Source organism: Myxocyprinus asiaticus, chromosome 42 (genome assembly GCF_019703515.2).
Source record: "Myxocyprinus asiaticus isolate MX2 ecotype Aquarium Trade chromosome 42, UBuf_Myxa_2, whole genome shotgun sequence".
NCBI lineage: Eukaryota > Metazoa > Chordata > Actinopteri > Cypriniformes > Catostomidae > Myxocyprinus > Myxocyprinus asiaticus.
The window spans coordinates 28,968,563-28,984,149 of NC_059385.1; the positions used below are offsets into that span (position 1 = coordinate 28,968,563).

Sequence of the window (15,587 nt, forward strand, 5' to 3'; positions counted from 1 at the left end):
CCCATTCAAGTAGATAGGAGCTGCACTTGTATAAAAATAGCTGCCAGGAGCGTTCCAAAGATGTCCGCCGAGAGACCTGGGGCAGGATTCACGAAAATGTTCTTAAGGAAAAAAAAAAAATTTTTTATTTATTTATTTATTTTTATTATTTATTTATTTTTATTTATTTATTTATTTTTTTTTTCATTTAATTTGGAGGAATAGAAAAGAAAAGGAAAAAATATCAGTAGACAAGAGCTGGATGTTCTTGTTGAGGAAATTACTGCAAGGAAAAAGTTCTCCTTGGGAAGCTTGATAATAATATCATGTCAGAAAGTAAGAGGCGGGTAAATGGGAAAAGGTGGCGGAGGCTGTCTCCGCTGTGGCCAGCTCCGATAGGGATGTGGATGGGTGGTGAAAAAGAAAGTCTCAGCTTTCTAATGTTATAATTAATATGTTTCTATGAACTGGAAAGATCGCGGAGAGAGAGCGCTATATGCAGCGCATAACATTATTAGTCACCACGTTAAAAAGCTTAAAAACAAAATGTATTGTTTGAATTTGGTGATAACATTTACATGGTTTACAAACTGAAAATAAAAATATAATTAAACAACAGTCAAAAAGGTTTTTGTCTAAAATCACATTTCTACGTAAACAGCCCACTGCGACTTCAGACTCAACATGAAAAACCGAGTAAATTCATTAAACATCTTACCTTTTAGGATTTAATACAACTGTGAGGTTATCCTAATTTTAAGATGTTATTTGCGATTGCAACGATATTTAAGAAAAACAAATTTTCTTAAGAAGTTTATTCGGGAATACAAAATATTCGTAACTTTTTTTCTTAAGTTACAAATTAAGAAGAAAATGGTAGTTAAGAAGAAATTTCTTCTTAAGAACGTTTCGTGAATCCGGGCACAGGCTTGTTAAAAGTCTTTGCAAATGCGCATGCGCTTTCTCTAGTTGAGTGACAGGTGATGTCTGTGTGTTAAATGTGATTTGCTCTTTTACCTAAAAGGCGGGACTTCATTTTCTACATCCGTTGACCGTTGGGCGTTCCAATTTCTTCCATTCATTTTAATAACACTGATCTATATATATATATATATATATATATATATATATATATATATATATATATATATATATATATATATATATATTATCAGTGTTTAATACCAGTGGCCTGTCTCTCATAAACTGTCTCTGCTACGTTGTAGAAATAAAATGAGCTGTTGCTATGGATACAGCGCATTTGTTTGGATTTATGTCGAACGGTCAAATTCTTGGCGACGCGTTTGTGACGTGCTTACTCCGCGTCGCTTGCTCAGTTACGTCAGCACAATAGTGCCAACATGGCGTTCACGCTGTATGCACTGATACAAACAGCGATTTTATTCACTAATGCCATCGCAGTTCTTCACGAAGAGAGATTTCTCTGTAAAAGTGAGTTCTTAGTCCTCGAAATTTGATGACAGTTTTGTTCCGTCAAATAGTAATTTGTGTGTATTGCCAGCTGGGTTGTTAGTCGAGTGTTTACCTTTCCTTAGTCCAGTAAACTACAGTACATGAAATAAAAATGTATTAAAATGTAAACATAACTGTCATAAAATGCCTTATATATACATACATACATACATACATACACACACACACATATATATATATATATATATATATATATATATAAACAGGCAGTAGATGTGAAATATGGGCACGTAAACTCCAGGATTCCACTCAAAACAGTTTATAATAATTAATTTAATATTTTTTTCTTTCTAATAAAGTCAGAGGAATTGCTCTATAATTCCGCACAAATTTGCTACTACAAATTGATCAGAATTGTCTATTATTTGTTAAAAGTCGAACAAGATTGCATTTTTACAAGATAACTTGTAGTAGATCTTTTAACAATAGTGCAGTAATATCAGATGTAGGCCTATATACTGTATGTCCATTTATTATATAGCCAGTCAGATACAGTTATTTAGATAAACGGTGGAGTACAAAAGTCTGAGAATACCTTGAAAATCTGGGATTTGCCTAATTATTAATTTTATTTTTGCAGTTTTATTAATGTATTATTTTAAAATTGTATTTATCTATTCATTCCATTTTTAGGATTTAAAAAATAATTAAAGAAAAGTTATGGCATAAAAGTGACTATATATGTTATAATAGTGACTATTCCTATGTCACTAATAGATTGTCCCTCACATACCAAATACTAAATCTCAACCTAAAAAAAAAAAAATAAAAAAAAAATTATGTGCAATATATATATATATATATATATGTCAAATATGTGTCAAATACATATAGCTATTATTGCATGAGAAATGACCACAGAGAGCTCTGTAGCTAACAGATGACCAATTTTCCAGTTGGCTGGGGAGTAGAGCAAGGTATCGGAGGTTTTGGAGATGAACCCGGGATTAAAGCACAACTTCTCAACCTTATTCGATCTGTCAGGACTGTCATGAGAGGTATGCTTATCTGTAGTGATTCTACTAATTTCTCATGGTTAATCTATTACTAGCAAGATTCATGATGCACTAATACATTGCGTTGCAATGATCTTAATCAGGATTTGGAATAAATCATGTATTGATGTTCTGTCTTTATGCAAGTGAACATTACACTGTAATGAACATAAAACAGTAATGTGTTTTCTCTTTTCTTTCCACAGTGCCTCTGATAGCAGTAAATTTAGTGTGTATCGTCTTACTATTATTGTTTGGATGAAGAAAGAACGGACTGCAGTGGAACAGGATCTTATGTGGAACACAGTGAATGTGGCTGTTTTGGAAAATTGACTGTTTTTTTTGTTTTTTTTGTATCTGTGGTTATACACTGATCATGTGTTATGATATGTGTATATGTTGCTCTCTAAATGTCTCAAAATCGTATTCTAAATTTACTCTAAATCCTCTGGGAGTTATATATTAAAATATCAGAAAGTGTTTTTTTTTTCTTTTCATGTTTTGTAACTTTAATTACTGATGTTACAAAAGCACATGTGATTGTATGTGCTATTGTTGTCACGTTCAAGGTCTAGTAAAGTTTCCCTTTATCTGGATTCCATGAGAACAAGCAACTATGAAATCAGCCAGGCAGGTTTCCAAAAGCAGCACAGTTGTCTTCTTGAGGTTTATTTTGGTCTCAAATATATTTTCTTTCCTTAGATTTTAGCATAAAAAAAGACCACTTGAAAGGTTAAAGTTGTGCTTAATTTAAGAAAGAAATGACTGTGTTCTTTAAAGACTCAAGGGAAGGCATCTGAATTTAATAAAGATATTCTGGCTTTGCTGAAATTGCAGTGTTTTTAAGATATCAAGCTTTAAAGAAATAGTTCACTCAAAAAAGAAAACTCCCTCATTTACTCACCCTCATGCCATCGCAGATGTGAATGACTTTCATTCTTCTGCAGAACACAAATGAAAATTTTCAGAAGAATATTTCAGCTCTGTAAGTCCATTCAAAGCAAATGAATGGTGGCCAGAACTTTGAAGGTCCAAAAAGCACATAAAGGGAGTATAAAAGTAATCCATATGATGCCAGTGGTTTAATTCATGTCTTCAGAAGCGATAGATAGTTGTGGGTGAGAAACAGAACAATATTTAAGTCCTTTTTTACTAAAAATTCTCCTCCTTGCCCAGTAGGTGGCGATATGCATAAAGAATGTGAATCACCAAGAAAAAAAAAAAGACTTAAATATTGATCTGTTTCTCACACACACACATATCACTTTTGAAAATATAGATTTTACCACTGGAGTCGTATGGATTATTTTTATGCTCCCTTTATGTGCTTTTTGAGCTTAAAAGGTTTGGTAACCATTCATTTGCATTATATGGACCTACAGAGCTGAAATATTTTTCATAATTTTATAATTTTCATTTGTGTTATGGAGAAGAAAAAGTCAGACATCTGGGATGCCATGAGGGATCAGAGAGTTTTCATTTTTGGGGTGAAATATTCCTTTAATGTGCAACATGTTTTGTCTGAAGAGATGAGCTTTGAGTTGTGACTCAAGTAGCCTCTGCCCTTGTGAGCCAGTCAACACATTTAATGTTTATTTCAATGTGCCTTTCCATCTATTTTGCCTTGTTTGACTTTTCTTTGTTATGTTATGTAATACCACTAATGTTAAAAAAAAAAAAAAAAAAAGTGTTATGGGACAGAACTATTCATTGAATGTTTTAGGTATTTTGCCATCTGAGGTCAGTCGACATTTGATTGAAAAAAATGTGTAATCAAAATGAGGTCAGTTTGCTTGTTTGACATGACACGTTTGGTTCAGTGATTAGAAGCATATGGAGTCCATTAGCAACACTAGATTACTCCATCAGGATTAGAGTACCTTTTTATTAGCAGTAGCCCAGACCACAGTTAATACGTTGAATTACAACCATATGTTCATAGCAGCGATTACAGCCTAACCCTTTTATAATCTATGCTTAATGGTTATTATTATTGTAGATGATGTGACTATATTTCTCCAGTCCCAGGGTTTATCCCCTGGAAGAGAAGAATTATGGGTTTTGAAATGTTGTCAGCAAAGCTATGTTCATCATTACCCAAAATAAAGGGGATCTAACAGGATCAACAATACAGGTCAGACTGCTGTTCACAACTGTTTAATGGCATGAATTATTATGGTATTTAAAATTGTTTTTATTTATTTTTTATTCAAACACTAATGCTATATCTAGTACTTTGGTTATTTCACAAATGTTAATAGTGAGGCAGGAACTAATAAAGCACACTTTGGTAACACTTGAATTAATGTTCAGTGTTAAATACTGTTTAATCTGCAGATATCCAGCATGTTCTTATTTACTGAGTGAATAATCTGTCCCATAGACATCCCTCTTAAATGATTATAAACTTTCAGAGTTGGGGAAAGCCAGTGTCCCATTTGGAAGAAATAAATAGTATAAAAAAGGTAAATAATAATAATAAAAAGACAAATTATGTAAATAATAATAAAAACCTAAAGCAATGTAGCAAACAACTACAATAAAAAACTAACAAATAAAGTTAAACTACCTAACTATAAAAACAATAAAAATGTAAACAACTGCAATAAAAAACTAACAAACCAAATGAAACAAACTATCTATAAAAACTAAAAATGCAGAAAACAGCTACAATTAAAAAACTAACAAAAGTTTAACTAATTAACTAACTATAAAAACAATAAAAATTTAGCAAAAAAACTAACAAACCATATTAAACAAACAAACTGACTATAAAAACATACCAAACAACTACAATAAAAAACCTAACAAACTAAATTTAACTATTCAAACAATAAAAATTTAGCAAACAACTAAAATAAAAAACGAACAAACAAAATGAAACAAACAAACTATAAAACAATAAAATGTAGCAAACAATAACAATAAAAAACTAACAAACAAAATTAACCAAACTAACTATAAAAACTAAAAATTTAGAAAACAGCTGCAATAAAACAACCAACAAAGTTAAACTAATTAACTAACTATAAAAACAATAAAAATTTAGCAAACAACTAAAATAAAAACTAACAAACCAAATTAAACAGACTATAAAAATAGCAAACAACTACAATAAAAAAACTAACAAACTAAATTAACTAACTATTACAACAATAAAAATGTAGCAAGCAACTAAAATAAAAAAACTAACAAAGCAAATTAAGCAAACGAACTAACTATAAAAACAATAAAAATGTAGCAAACAACTACAATAAAAACTAAAAAACTAAAAAAAAACCTAAAAAAAACAAATGAAACAAATCAACTATAAAACAATAAAAATGTAGTAAACAACTACAATAAAAAAACTAACCAAATTAAACAAACTATAAAAACAATAAAAATATGGCAAACAGCTATAAAAAACAACAACTAACATACCAAATTAAACTAACTACCTAACTAACTAACTAACTAACTATAAATGTAGAAAACAACTAAAATAAAAAGTAACAAACAAAATTAAGTTTACTAATTAACTATAAAAAAAACAATTAAAATGTAGCAAACAGCTAAAATAATAATAATAATAATAAAAACAAACAAACCAAATTAAAATAACTAACTAACTATCAATTAAATAATAAATGCACTACATTTTAGCTAATGTAACAAAAAAATTCTCTAGAAAATAAATGTATTTTTGTCAGGCATCTCTTAGGACGTCAAAATGTAAGAGTCATTGAAGGACCCCAGCAGGAAGAAAGTGTAGTTTATAAGAATGTTTGAAATAACGTTGTTTTGGTGGAAGCTTTAATAGGCGTCATTCATTTTAGTGGTCTTAAAATGCAAATTAAATATCTCTATTGTTTGTAAACGAATCTTAAGAGCGTGCTCTGTGTTTATAGCTTTGATAGCAGACTGTCATGTCATAATCAATGCATTTTAAACCTAAACACACATCATCGCGCTGTGTAATTCACTGAAGACCACATACATCCTCCATTTATTTACATGTTTTAGCGGATCACTGTATTATTAAGCGATTTAGCCCATCTGATTTACCTTATTCTAAATGCTTGTTGTTTGGCAGCTTGTTTAAATACATTTGGGGGATTCCAAATCCTTAAAATGATGTCAAATACAGATGAAAGTGCTGTGGGCTACTGTTGTGCATAATCCAGAGTTCGTTGTGAATAAGAGCATTAATTGCACTTCCAAATGCTGAAATATGATCCATAAAAATCCAAAATACCTAAAAGGCAATACTGTTTTTCTTTCCCCAATGCACTCTGTATATCACCTGAATAAAGCGTGCATCATGCAGAGTCCATTTATTAGGCCACTCATTTCAATAAATTTGAGATTTTGAAATGCAAATGTCAAATACAAATGATGAGATAAAGTGTTGTTTTGTTAGCATTGCAGTTAATTCAGAGTTTGTGGTGAACAGTCGATAAAGTCTTGAAACCTTCTTAACAATTGTTTTACAAAATGCAGTTTTTTTTTTGTTGTTTTTTGTTGTTGTTGTTGTTTGTTGTTGTTGTAAAAAGTAAATAAATAAAAATTCCTCATGCATTCTACATTACCTGAATAAAGCATACTTATATCCTTCGCAGTCCATAATGTTGTGCCTTCTTAGAAAGATTTAACACACTGAATGTAAAACACACTACATTTTTTTTTTCTGTAAGTTAGTGTAAGTGATGGCGTCTCCCGCACACTGAAAGTAGTGCTCATTGACCTGAGTGGAACTCTTCATATTGAAGATGCTGCAGTTCCAGGAGCACAGGAAGCTCTGGTCTGGTCAATTTTATTTGCTGTTTGTCAAATGCATGTAAAAGTTAGCGGTTGCCCTCAATATGGAAACAGTTGGTGATTGACTGTTTTATTATTATTATTATGCTGTGTTCAAAATAGCAAACTAACATTCTATCACATTAAAAAATAGGCTACATTCATTATGTAGTATACTGTGAAGAATATGTGTTTTCAGAACACTGGAGATAGTGGAATGGGATACTAGCATACTGCTTACTGGACAGGATGCTTACTAGCTAGGATGCTGACATTTTAATGCAATTTTAAAAGAAAACTTCATTTATAAAAAAACAGTACTTACTGGCCCTCATACAATTACACTCATGTATTGCATTTATCTCTGAACATTCATAAATTACAAAATGAATGACTTCTAGGATGTGAAAACGTTAGAATACCATATTTTATGGAATAGTTCATCCAAAAATGAATATCCTCTGATCATTTACTCACCTTTATGCCATCCCAGATGTGAATGACTTACTTTCTTCTGCTGAACACAAATGAAGATATTTAGAAGAATATTTCAGCTCTGTAGGTCTATACAATGCAAGTGATATAAAGGCAGCATAATAGTAATCCATACGACTCCAGTTGTTAAATCCATGTCTTTGGAAGCTATATGAGAGGTGTGGGTGAGAAACAGATCAGTATTTAAGTCTTTTTACTGTACATTCTCCTCCCTGCCCAGTAGGTGGTGATATGCACGAAGAATGCAAGTTGCCAAAAACAAAAGAATGTGAAAGTGGAGATTTATAGTAAAAAAAAAGGACTTAAATATTGATCTGTTTCTCACCCACACCTATTATATCACTTCTGAAGACATGGATTTAACCACTGGAGTCATATTTGTTACTTTTATGCTGCCTTTATATGCTTTTGGAGCTTCAGAGTTCTGGCCACCATTCACATGCATTGTACGGACCTACAGAGCTGAGATATTTTTCTAAAAACTTTTGTATGTATTCTGCTGAAGAAAGAAAGTCACACATCTGGGATGGCATGAGGGTGAATAAATGATGAGAGAATTTTCATTTCTGGTTTAACTATTCTTTTAAGACAATTATTGTAGCACATCATGTACTGGAGTGTATACTAAAAAAAAAAAAAAAAAATGTAGGCTATATTAATGTTTTTTTTTTTATCTAATCCTACAATTTCATTTGTTCATATTAAGACAGGCTCCAGTCGCTGTGAAATTTGTGACCAACACCATGAAGGAGTGTAAGAGGACCCCGTTTGTGCGTCTGCGCAGGCTGAACTTTGACCTCCAGGAGTAGGAGATCTTCACATCGCTCACTGCAGCTCGTAATCTACTGGAGCAGAGAGCAGTGCGCCACCTACTGCTGGTTGAAGACAGTGCTCTAGAGGATTTCACAGGCTTGTTTAATTTGAAAATGCAAACTTTCTATTTGTTATAAAAAAAGAAGAAAAAAAAAGAAAAAGAAAAAAAAAAAAGAAAGAAAAATCAGTGCAGGTGTCAATTGTCTGTGATCATACAGGTCTGGAGATGTCTGATCCGCAGTTGTGATAGGGTTAGCACCAGACCACTTCAACTATCAGATGCTCAACAAAGCTTTCCGGTAAACTTTGGGGAAAAAAAGCAGATAGTGCATACTTTATTTTAATAGACACTAGCGGTCAAAAGTTTGGTCACACCTACTCATTTTTAATTATTATTTATTCCACATTTTAGAATAATAGTAAATTAATCATATTTATTTAATGGAAGTATGGAAATTATGCAGTGACTAGACAAAAATAAATAAATTAATTAATAATTTTTTTTATATATATATTTTTGATCTAAAAATTTGAATTCTCCAATGAAGTGGCACAGATATTGTTGATAATCATCACTTCTTTTCATCAGGTTAATTTTAGATGGTGCTCCTCTTATTGCAATCTATAAAGCTCGTTACTACAAAAAGAAGGACGGGTTGGCATTGGGACCTGGCCCATTTGTGACAGGTCTTGAGTATGCGACTGATACACAAGCCACAGTGGTGGGTAAACCAGAGAAAGCCTTCTTCCTGGAGGCCTTACGAGACCTGAACTGCACACCGGAGGAGGCCTTGATGATCGGAGGTGTGAGTATGATTCTGACCGGATAACAGGACTGTAATATTGGAGTGAATCTCATAAAGTCTGTCTCAGTGACATTTCACCCTAAAAAACAAAAGAAAACATTATATATATATATATATACACAGATCAGTCACAACATTTAAACCACCTGCCTAATATTGTGTAGGTCCCCCTCGTGCCGCCAAAACAGCACCAACCCGCATCTCAGAAATGCCGGATTTTAGCAACATTGTTAATTTACATCCGTAGTCCCTAGGCAGGTAACAAAAACAGAGACATTACAAGTGACAATACACAGATACAAATATACAATACATAAGTGACAACATACAGTTACAGATACACCATACTCAAGTAGAAAAGGGCAAAATACATTATACAATATGCCAAGTTAAAAGTGATCACATATCTTGTTTGACTTAAACCTTTGTTTGAAATGGTCATGGGAGATGAATTTGATATGTGAAGTGGTAAAAAGTTAAATACACAAGTAGAAAGGGGCAATATACATGGTGCAGCATGCCAAGTTAAAAGTGATCACAGATCTGGTTTGCCTTAAGCCATTGTTTGAGATGAATTTTAAAACTGGGATATGTAGAGCACTCCCTTATTGCAAGTGGTAGGCTATTCCAATATTTACTTCCCTTTACTGACAGCACTGTTTGTCCAAATGTGGTGCGCCTATGTGTCACCTCACAGTCCCCTCATGTGATGGCTCTGGTGCCAATGCCACTGTTAGCCCTCTGTTTAATGAATTAATTTAAAGGGGGTGGGGCAAGCCCATGCAAACCTTTATATATAAAACAAGCATATTTAAAATTCTCAAAGCTCAAAAAATAATATTTTTCCAAAATGTTACAATGATGAAATGATAATGTTTTTTTTTTTATTTTATTTTTATTTATTTTTTTTTTTATCAAAAACTTTTATGGCTTTCTTAAAAAGTGATTCTATTGATTTAAGTATATATATATATATATATATATATATATATATATATATATATATATATATATAATTATTGAAAATTAAGCCTATTATAGGACGATTACGATTTTTTGCATTGTGCCTAATGTCATGAAAATTGTTTCACAATGCAAAAAATCATCATGGTCCTAGGCTTTATTTTATTTATGCAAAACATAATTTCTATTTTTTTCTTTTGATTTTGGGATGAAGTATAATCTGAACATGTTTTTTATTTTTAGATTCACCCATTTATACACTACCGGTCAAAAGGTTTGAAACACTCATTCTTTATTATAATTTGTTTTTTTTTTTTTTTTTTTTTTTTTCACATTTTAGAATAATAATAAAGTCATCAAAACTATGGAATAACATAAATGGGACTATGGGAATTATGTTGTGATTTAAAAAAATCAAAACTATGTTATATTTTAGCATCAAAGTAGTAACCCTTTGCCTAGATTTAGCAGAAATGTACTCTTGACATTTTCTCAACCAACTTCTTGAGGTATTGAAGGAGTTCCCATCTATGTTGGGCACTTATTAGCTGCTTTTCGTTATTATTTGGTCCAAGTCATCAATTTCAAAAACTTTTTTTTAATTATTATTAAATTTTAGTTTTATAATGAAATAAATTAATATGGTGGCACAATTATATTTTTGTCAACAAAACTAATTTCAAACATTTAAGCATACACCTTCAGATCAAAAGATTTTTAAGATCATGAGAAACATCAGCTCAAAAGTTTGCATACCCTTGGAGAATAGGTAATATGCGTACCATTTTTACAGAAAACATGAGTGAGCAAAACACATTTCTTTTATTTCTTATGGGACTCATATTCAACTGTAGGTTATAACAAAATGGTACAATCATAAAACAAAACATGATATTAAGGTCAGGAGACTGTGATGGCCACTCCAGGACCTTCACCTTTATCTGCTGTAACCACTGGAGGGTCAACTTGGCCTTGTGCTTAGGGTCATTGTCATGCTGGAAAGTCCAAGGGCATCTCATGCGCAGCTTTCATGCAGAAGAATGCAAATTGTCTGCCAGTATTTTCTGATAACATGCTGCATTCATTTTGCCATCAATTTTCACAAGATTCCCCATGCCTTTAGAGCTCACACACCCCCAAAACATCAGTGAGCCACCACCATGCTTCACAGTGGGGATGGTATTCTTTTCATTACAGGCCTTGTTGACCCCTTGTTGACCACATAGCGCTTATGGATGTGACCATAAAGCTCTATTTTGGTCTCATCACTCCAAATTACAGTGTTCCAGAAGCTGTGAGGCGTGTCAAGGTGTTGTCAGGCATATTGCAACCGGGCTTTTTTGTGGCATTGGCGCAGTAAAGGCCTCTTTCTGGCAACTCGACCATGCAGCTAATTTTTGATCAAGTATCGTAATATTGTGCTCCTTGAAACAACCACACCATATTTTTGCAGAGCAGCCTGTATTTCTCCTGAGGTTACCTGTGGGTTTTTCTTTATATCCCGAACAATTCTTATGGCAGTTGTGGCTGAAATCTTTCTTGGTCTACCTGACCTTGGCTTGGTATCAAGAGATCCCCGAATTGTCCACTTCTTAATAAGTGATTGAACAGTACTGACTGGCATTTTCAAGGCTTTGGATATCTTTTTATATCCTTTTCCGTCTTTATAAAGTCCCATTACCTTGTTACGCAGGTCTTTTGAGAGTTCTTTTCTGCTCCCCATGGCTCAGTATCTTGCCTGCTCCGTGCATCCACATGAGAGCTAACAAACTCATTGACTATTTATACACGGACACTAACTGCAATTTAAAAAAACCACAGGTGTGGGAAATTAACCTTTAATTGCCATTTAAACCTGTGTGTGTCACCTTGTGTGTCTGTAACAAGGCCAAACATTCAAGGGTATGTAAAATTTTGATTAGGGCCATTTGGGTGATTTCTGTTATCATTATGATTTAAAAAGGAGCCAAACAACTATGTGATAATAAATGGCTTCATATGATCACTATCCTTAAATAAATCTTTTGCATGATCAGTCATATTTTCAAAATCAGGGTATTTGCCAGGGTATGCAAACTTTTGAGCACAACTGTGTGTGTGTATATATATATATATAGGGCTTCGGACACCTCTCTATTAGAATTTTTACACATTTCTCATGAGCAAAAGCTTCCAGCTCATTGACATTCTTTGGTTTCTGTGCTGCCACTGCTTCCTTGAAATCCCAACAAAGGTTTGCAATGGGATTTTAATGATGGACTGAAAGGGCCATTTAAGGACATTCCACGACCTATCCCTGAACCAGATTTTGGACAACTTGGATGTATCCTTGGTGTTATTGTCTTCCTGGAAAGTCCAGTGATCATGAGCTTCAGTTTACACACTGCAGGAATTACATTTTTCATGCCAAAATAGCTGATACCTGAAAGAATCCATGGTGTCAGTTACATAGTCAGGATAGCCGTTTCCTGCAGCCACAAAACACCCCCATAACAGGACTGACCCACGTCCATGCTTGACTGTGGGGATGGTGTCGTTCTTGTCATTACCTTGTCATCTTACTCCAGACGTACTGCTGACCCATGGGTCTAAAACTCATTTTCAGTTTAGTGTCATACATCTATAAAACCTTCTTCCAAGACTCCACAGGTCTTTCCTAATTACTTCTTGAATATGCAGTCAACTGGAGTCAACATTTCCCTTGGTGAAGTTTTGCTTTCTTCCACACCCCAAGAAGGTTGCTGTTGTACCATATTTAAAAAATGTATGAATGGTGTTGCCAACTTTGTTTATTGGAAATTGAAGTGCCTTGGAAATGTACTTTTAGCCATGACCTTTCTTGTGTAATGAAATAATCTCCTCTATTTGATTTTGAGACAGCTTATTTTTAATCGCATTTTTTTGCATAGAAATACATTTTTGCTTACAACGCTAAACTTACATTTTTAAACAAATAAGTGCCATTGCAGATTGATGACTTAATTTTGTTTTAAAACAATTACTTGTGTAGCCTTACATATTTAAGAAACAGCTACATGCAATAGGGGTTAAATAATTATGACATGGCTGTATTTTTAAAAAATCCTGCTATTTAGAAATTTTAGGTTATATATTCACACTATGACTTTGAATGTGTCACTCAACTGATATCGATGTAAAGTTTAAAAATTCTGGGTCATCAGAAAAGCTTACCTTTGTAAATCCTTACTGTCTTGGGGGGGTTGAATAATTTTGATTGCAACTGTATATATATATATATATATATATATATATATATATATATATATATATATATATATATATATATACATAAACACACACACACACACACACACTGGTGGCCAGAAGTTTGGAATAATGTACAGATTTTGCTTTTATGGAAAGAAATTGGTACTTTTATTCACACATTCAGCTGATAACAGTGTTTAGTCAGGACATTAATAACATGACAAATTACTATTACAGTTTGATAAAAATGTTCAGAACTTCTTAAACTACTTCAAAGTGTTCTCATCAAAAAATCCTCCACATGCCGCAATGACAGCTTTGCAGATCCTTGGCATTCTAGCTGTCAGTTTTTTTCAGATACTCAGGTGACATTTCACTCCACGCTTCCTGTAGCACTTGCCATAGATGTGGCTGTCTTGTTGGGCACTTCTCACGCACCTTACAGTCTAGCTGATCCCACAAAAGCTCAATGGGGTTAAGATCCATAACACTCTTTTCCAATTATCTGTTTTTCAATGTCTGTGTTTCTTTGCCCACAAAAAGAAAAGTGGCTTTTTATTTGCAATTCTTCCCATAAGGCCTGCACCCCTGAGTCTTCTCTTTACTGTCGAACATGAAGCTGGTGTTGAGCGGGTAGAATTCAATGAAGCTGTCAGCTGAGCACATGTGAAGCGTCTATTTCTCAAACTAGAGGCTCTGATGTACTTATCCTCTTGTTTAGCTGTACATCTGGCCTTCCACATCTCTTTCTGCCCTTGATAGAGCCAGTTGTCCTTTGTCTTTGAAGACTGTAATGTACACCTTTGTATGAAATCTTCATTTTTTTTTTTTGGCAATTTCAAGCATTGTATAGCCTTCATTCCTCAAAACAATGATTGACTGATGAGTTTCTAGAGAAAGCTATTTCTTTTTTGCCATTTTTGACCTAATATTGACCTTAAGACATGCCAGTCTATTGCATACTGTGGCAACTCAAAAACAAACACAAAGACAATGTTAAGCTTCATTTAACGAACCAAATAGCTTTCAGCAGTGTTTTATGTAATGGCAAGTGATTTTCTAGTACCAAATTAGCAATTTAGCATGATTATTAAGGATAAGGTGTTGGGGGGCCTGGGTAGCTCAGTGAGTATTGACGCTGACTACCACTCCTGGAGTCGCGAGTTCGAATTCAGGGTGTGCTGAGTTACTCCAGCCAGGTCTCCTAAGCAACCAAATTGGCCCGGTTGCTAAGGAGGGTTAAATCACATGGAGTAACCTCCTCGTGGTCGCGATTAGTGGTTCTCGCTCTCAACGGGGTGCGTGGTAAGTTGTGCGTGGATCGCGGAGAATAGCATGAGCCTCCCATGCTGTGAGTCTCCGCGGTGTCATGCACGGCGAGCCACGTGATAAGATGCGCGGATTGACTGTCTCAGAAGCAGAGGCAACTGAGACTTGTCCTCTGCCACCCGGATTGAGTAACCGCGCCACCACAAGGACCTACTAAGTAGTGGGAATTGGGCATTCCAAATTGGAGAAAAAGGGGATTAAAAAAAGGATAAGGTGTTGGAGTGATGGCTGCTGGAAATGGGGCCTGTCTAGATTTGATCAAAAATGACATTTTTCAAATAGTGATGGTGCTGTTTTTCACATTAGTAATGTCCTGACTATACTTTGTGATCAGTTGAATGCCACTTTGGTGAATGAAAGTAACGATTTCCTTCCGAAACAGCAAAATCTGTACATTATTCCAAACTATTGGCCGCCAGTGTATATATATATATATATATATATATATATATATATATATATATATATATATATATATATATATACACACACACATACATACATACATACATAGAGGTCTTGGACTCTATGTATGTATGTATGTAAAAAAGAAAGCAAAACTTCACCAAGGGAAATGTTGACTCCAGTTGACTGCATATTCAAGAAGTAATTAGGAAAGACCTGTGGAGTCTTGGAAGAAGGTTTTATAGATGTATGACACTAAACTGAAAATGAGTTTTAGACCCATGGGTCAGCAGTACGTCTG

General features: G+C 33.7%; 1 protein-coding gene and 1 pseudogene across 1 annotated transcript; both read left to right on the forward strand.

Annotated features, from left to right (window-relative positions):
- The first annotated feature begins 1,311 nt into the window (after positions 1 to 1,311).
- Positions 1,312 to 4,606, forward strand: LOC127432675 (immediate early response 3-interacting protein 1-like). The gene is made up of 3 exons (XM_051684032.1): positions 1,312 to 1,431; positions 2,370 to 2,471; positions 2,675 to 4,606. The coding sequence occupies exons 1-3, from the start codon at positions 1,341 to 1,343 to the stop codon at positions 2,728 to 2,730; spliced, it is 249 nt and encodes an 82-aa protein (XP_051539992.1). The 5' UTR covers positions 1,312 to 1,340; the 3' UTR covers positions 2,731 to 4,606.
- Positions 4,247 to 9,385, forward strand: LOC127432690 (haloacid dehalogenase-like hydrolase domain-containing protein 2; annotated as a pseudogene).
- Positions 9,386 to 15,587: the final 6,202 nt, after the last annotated feature.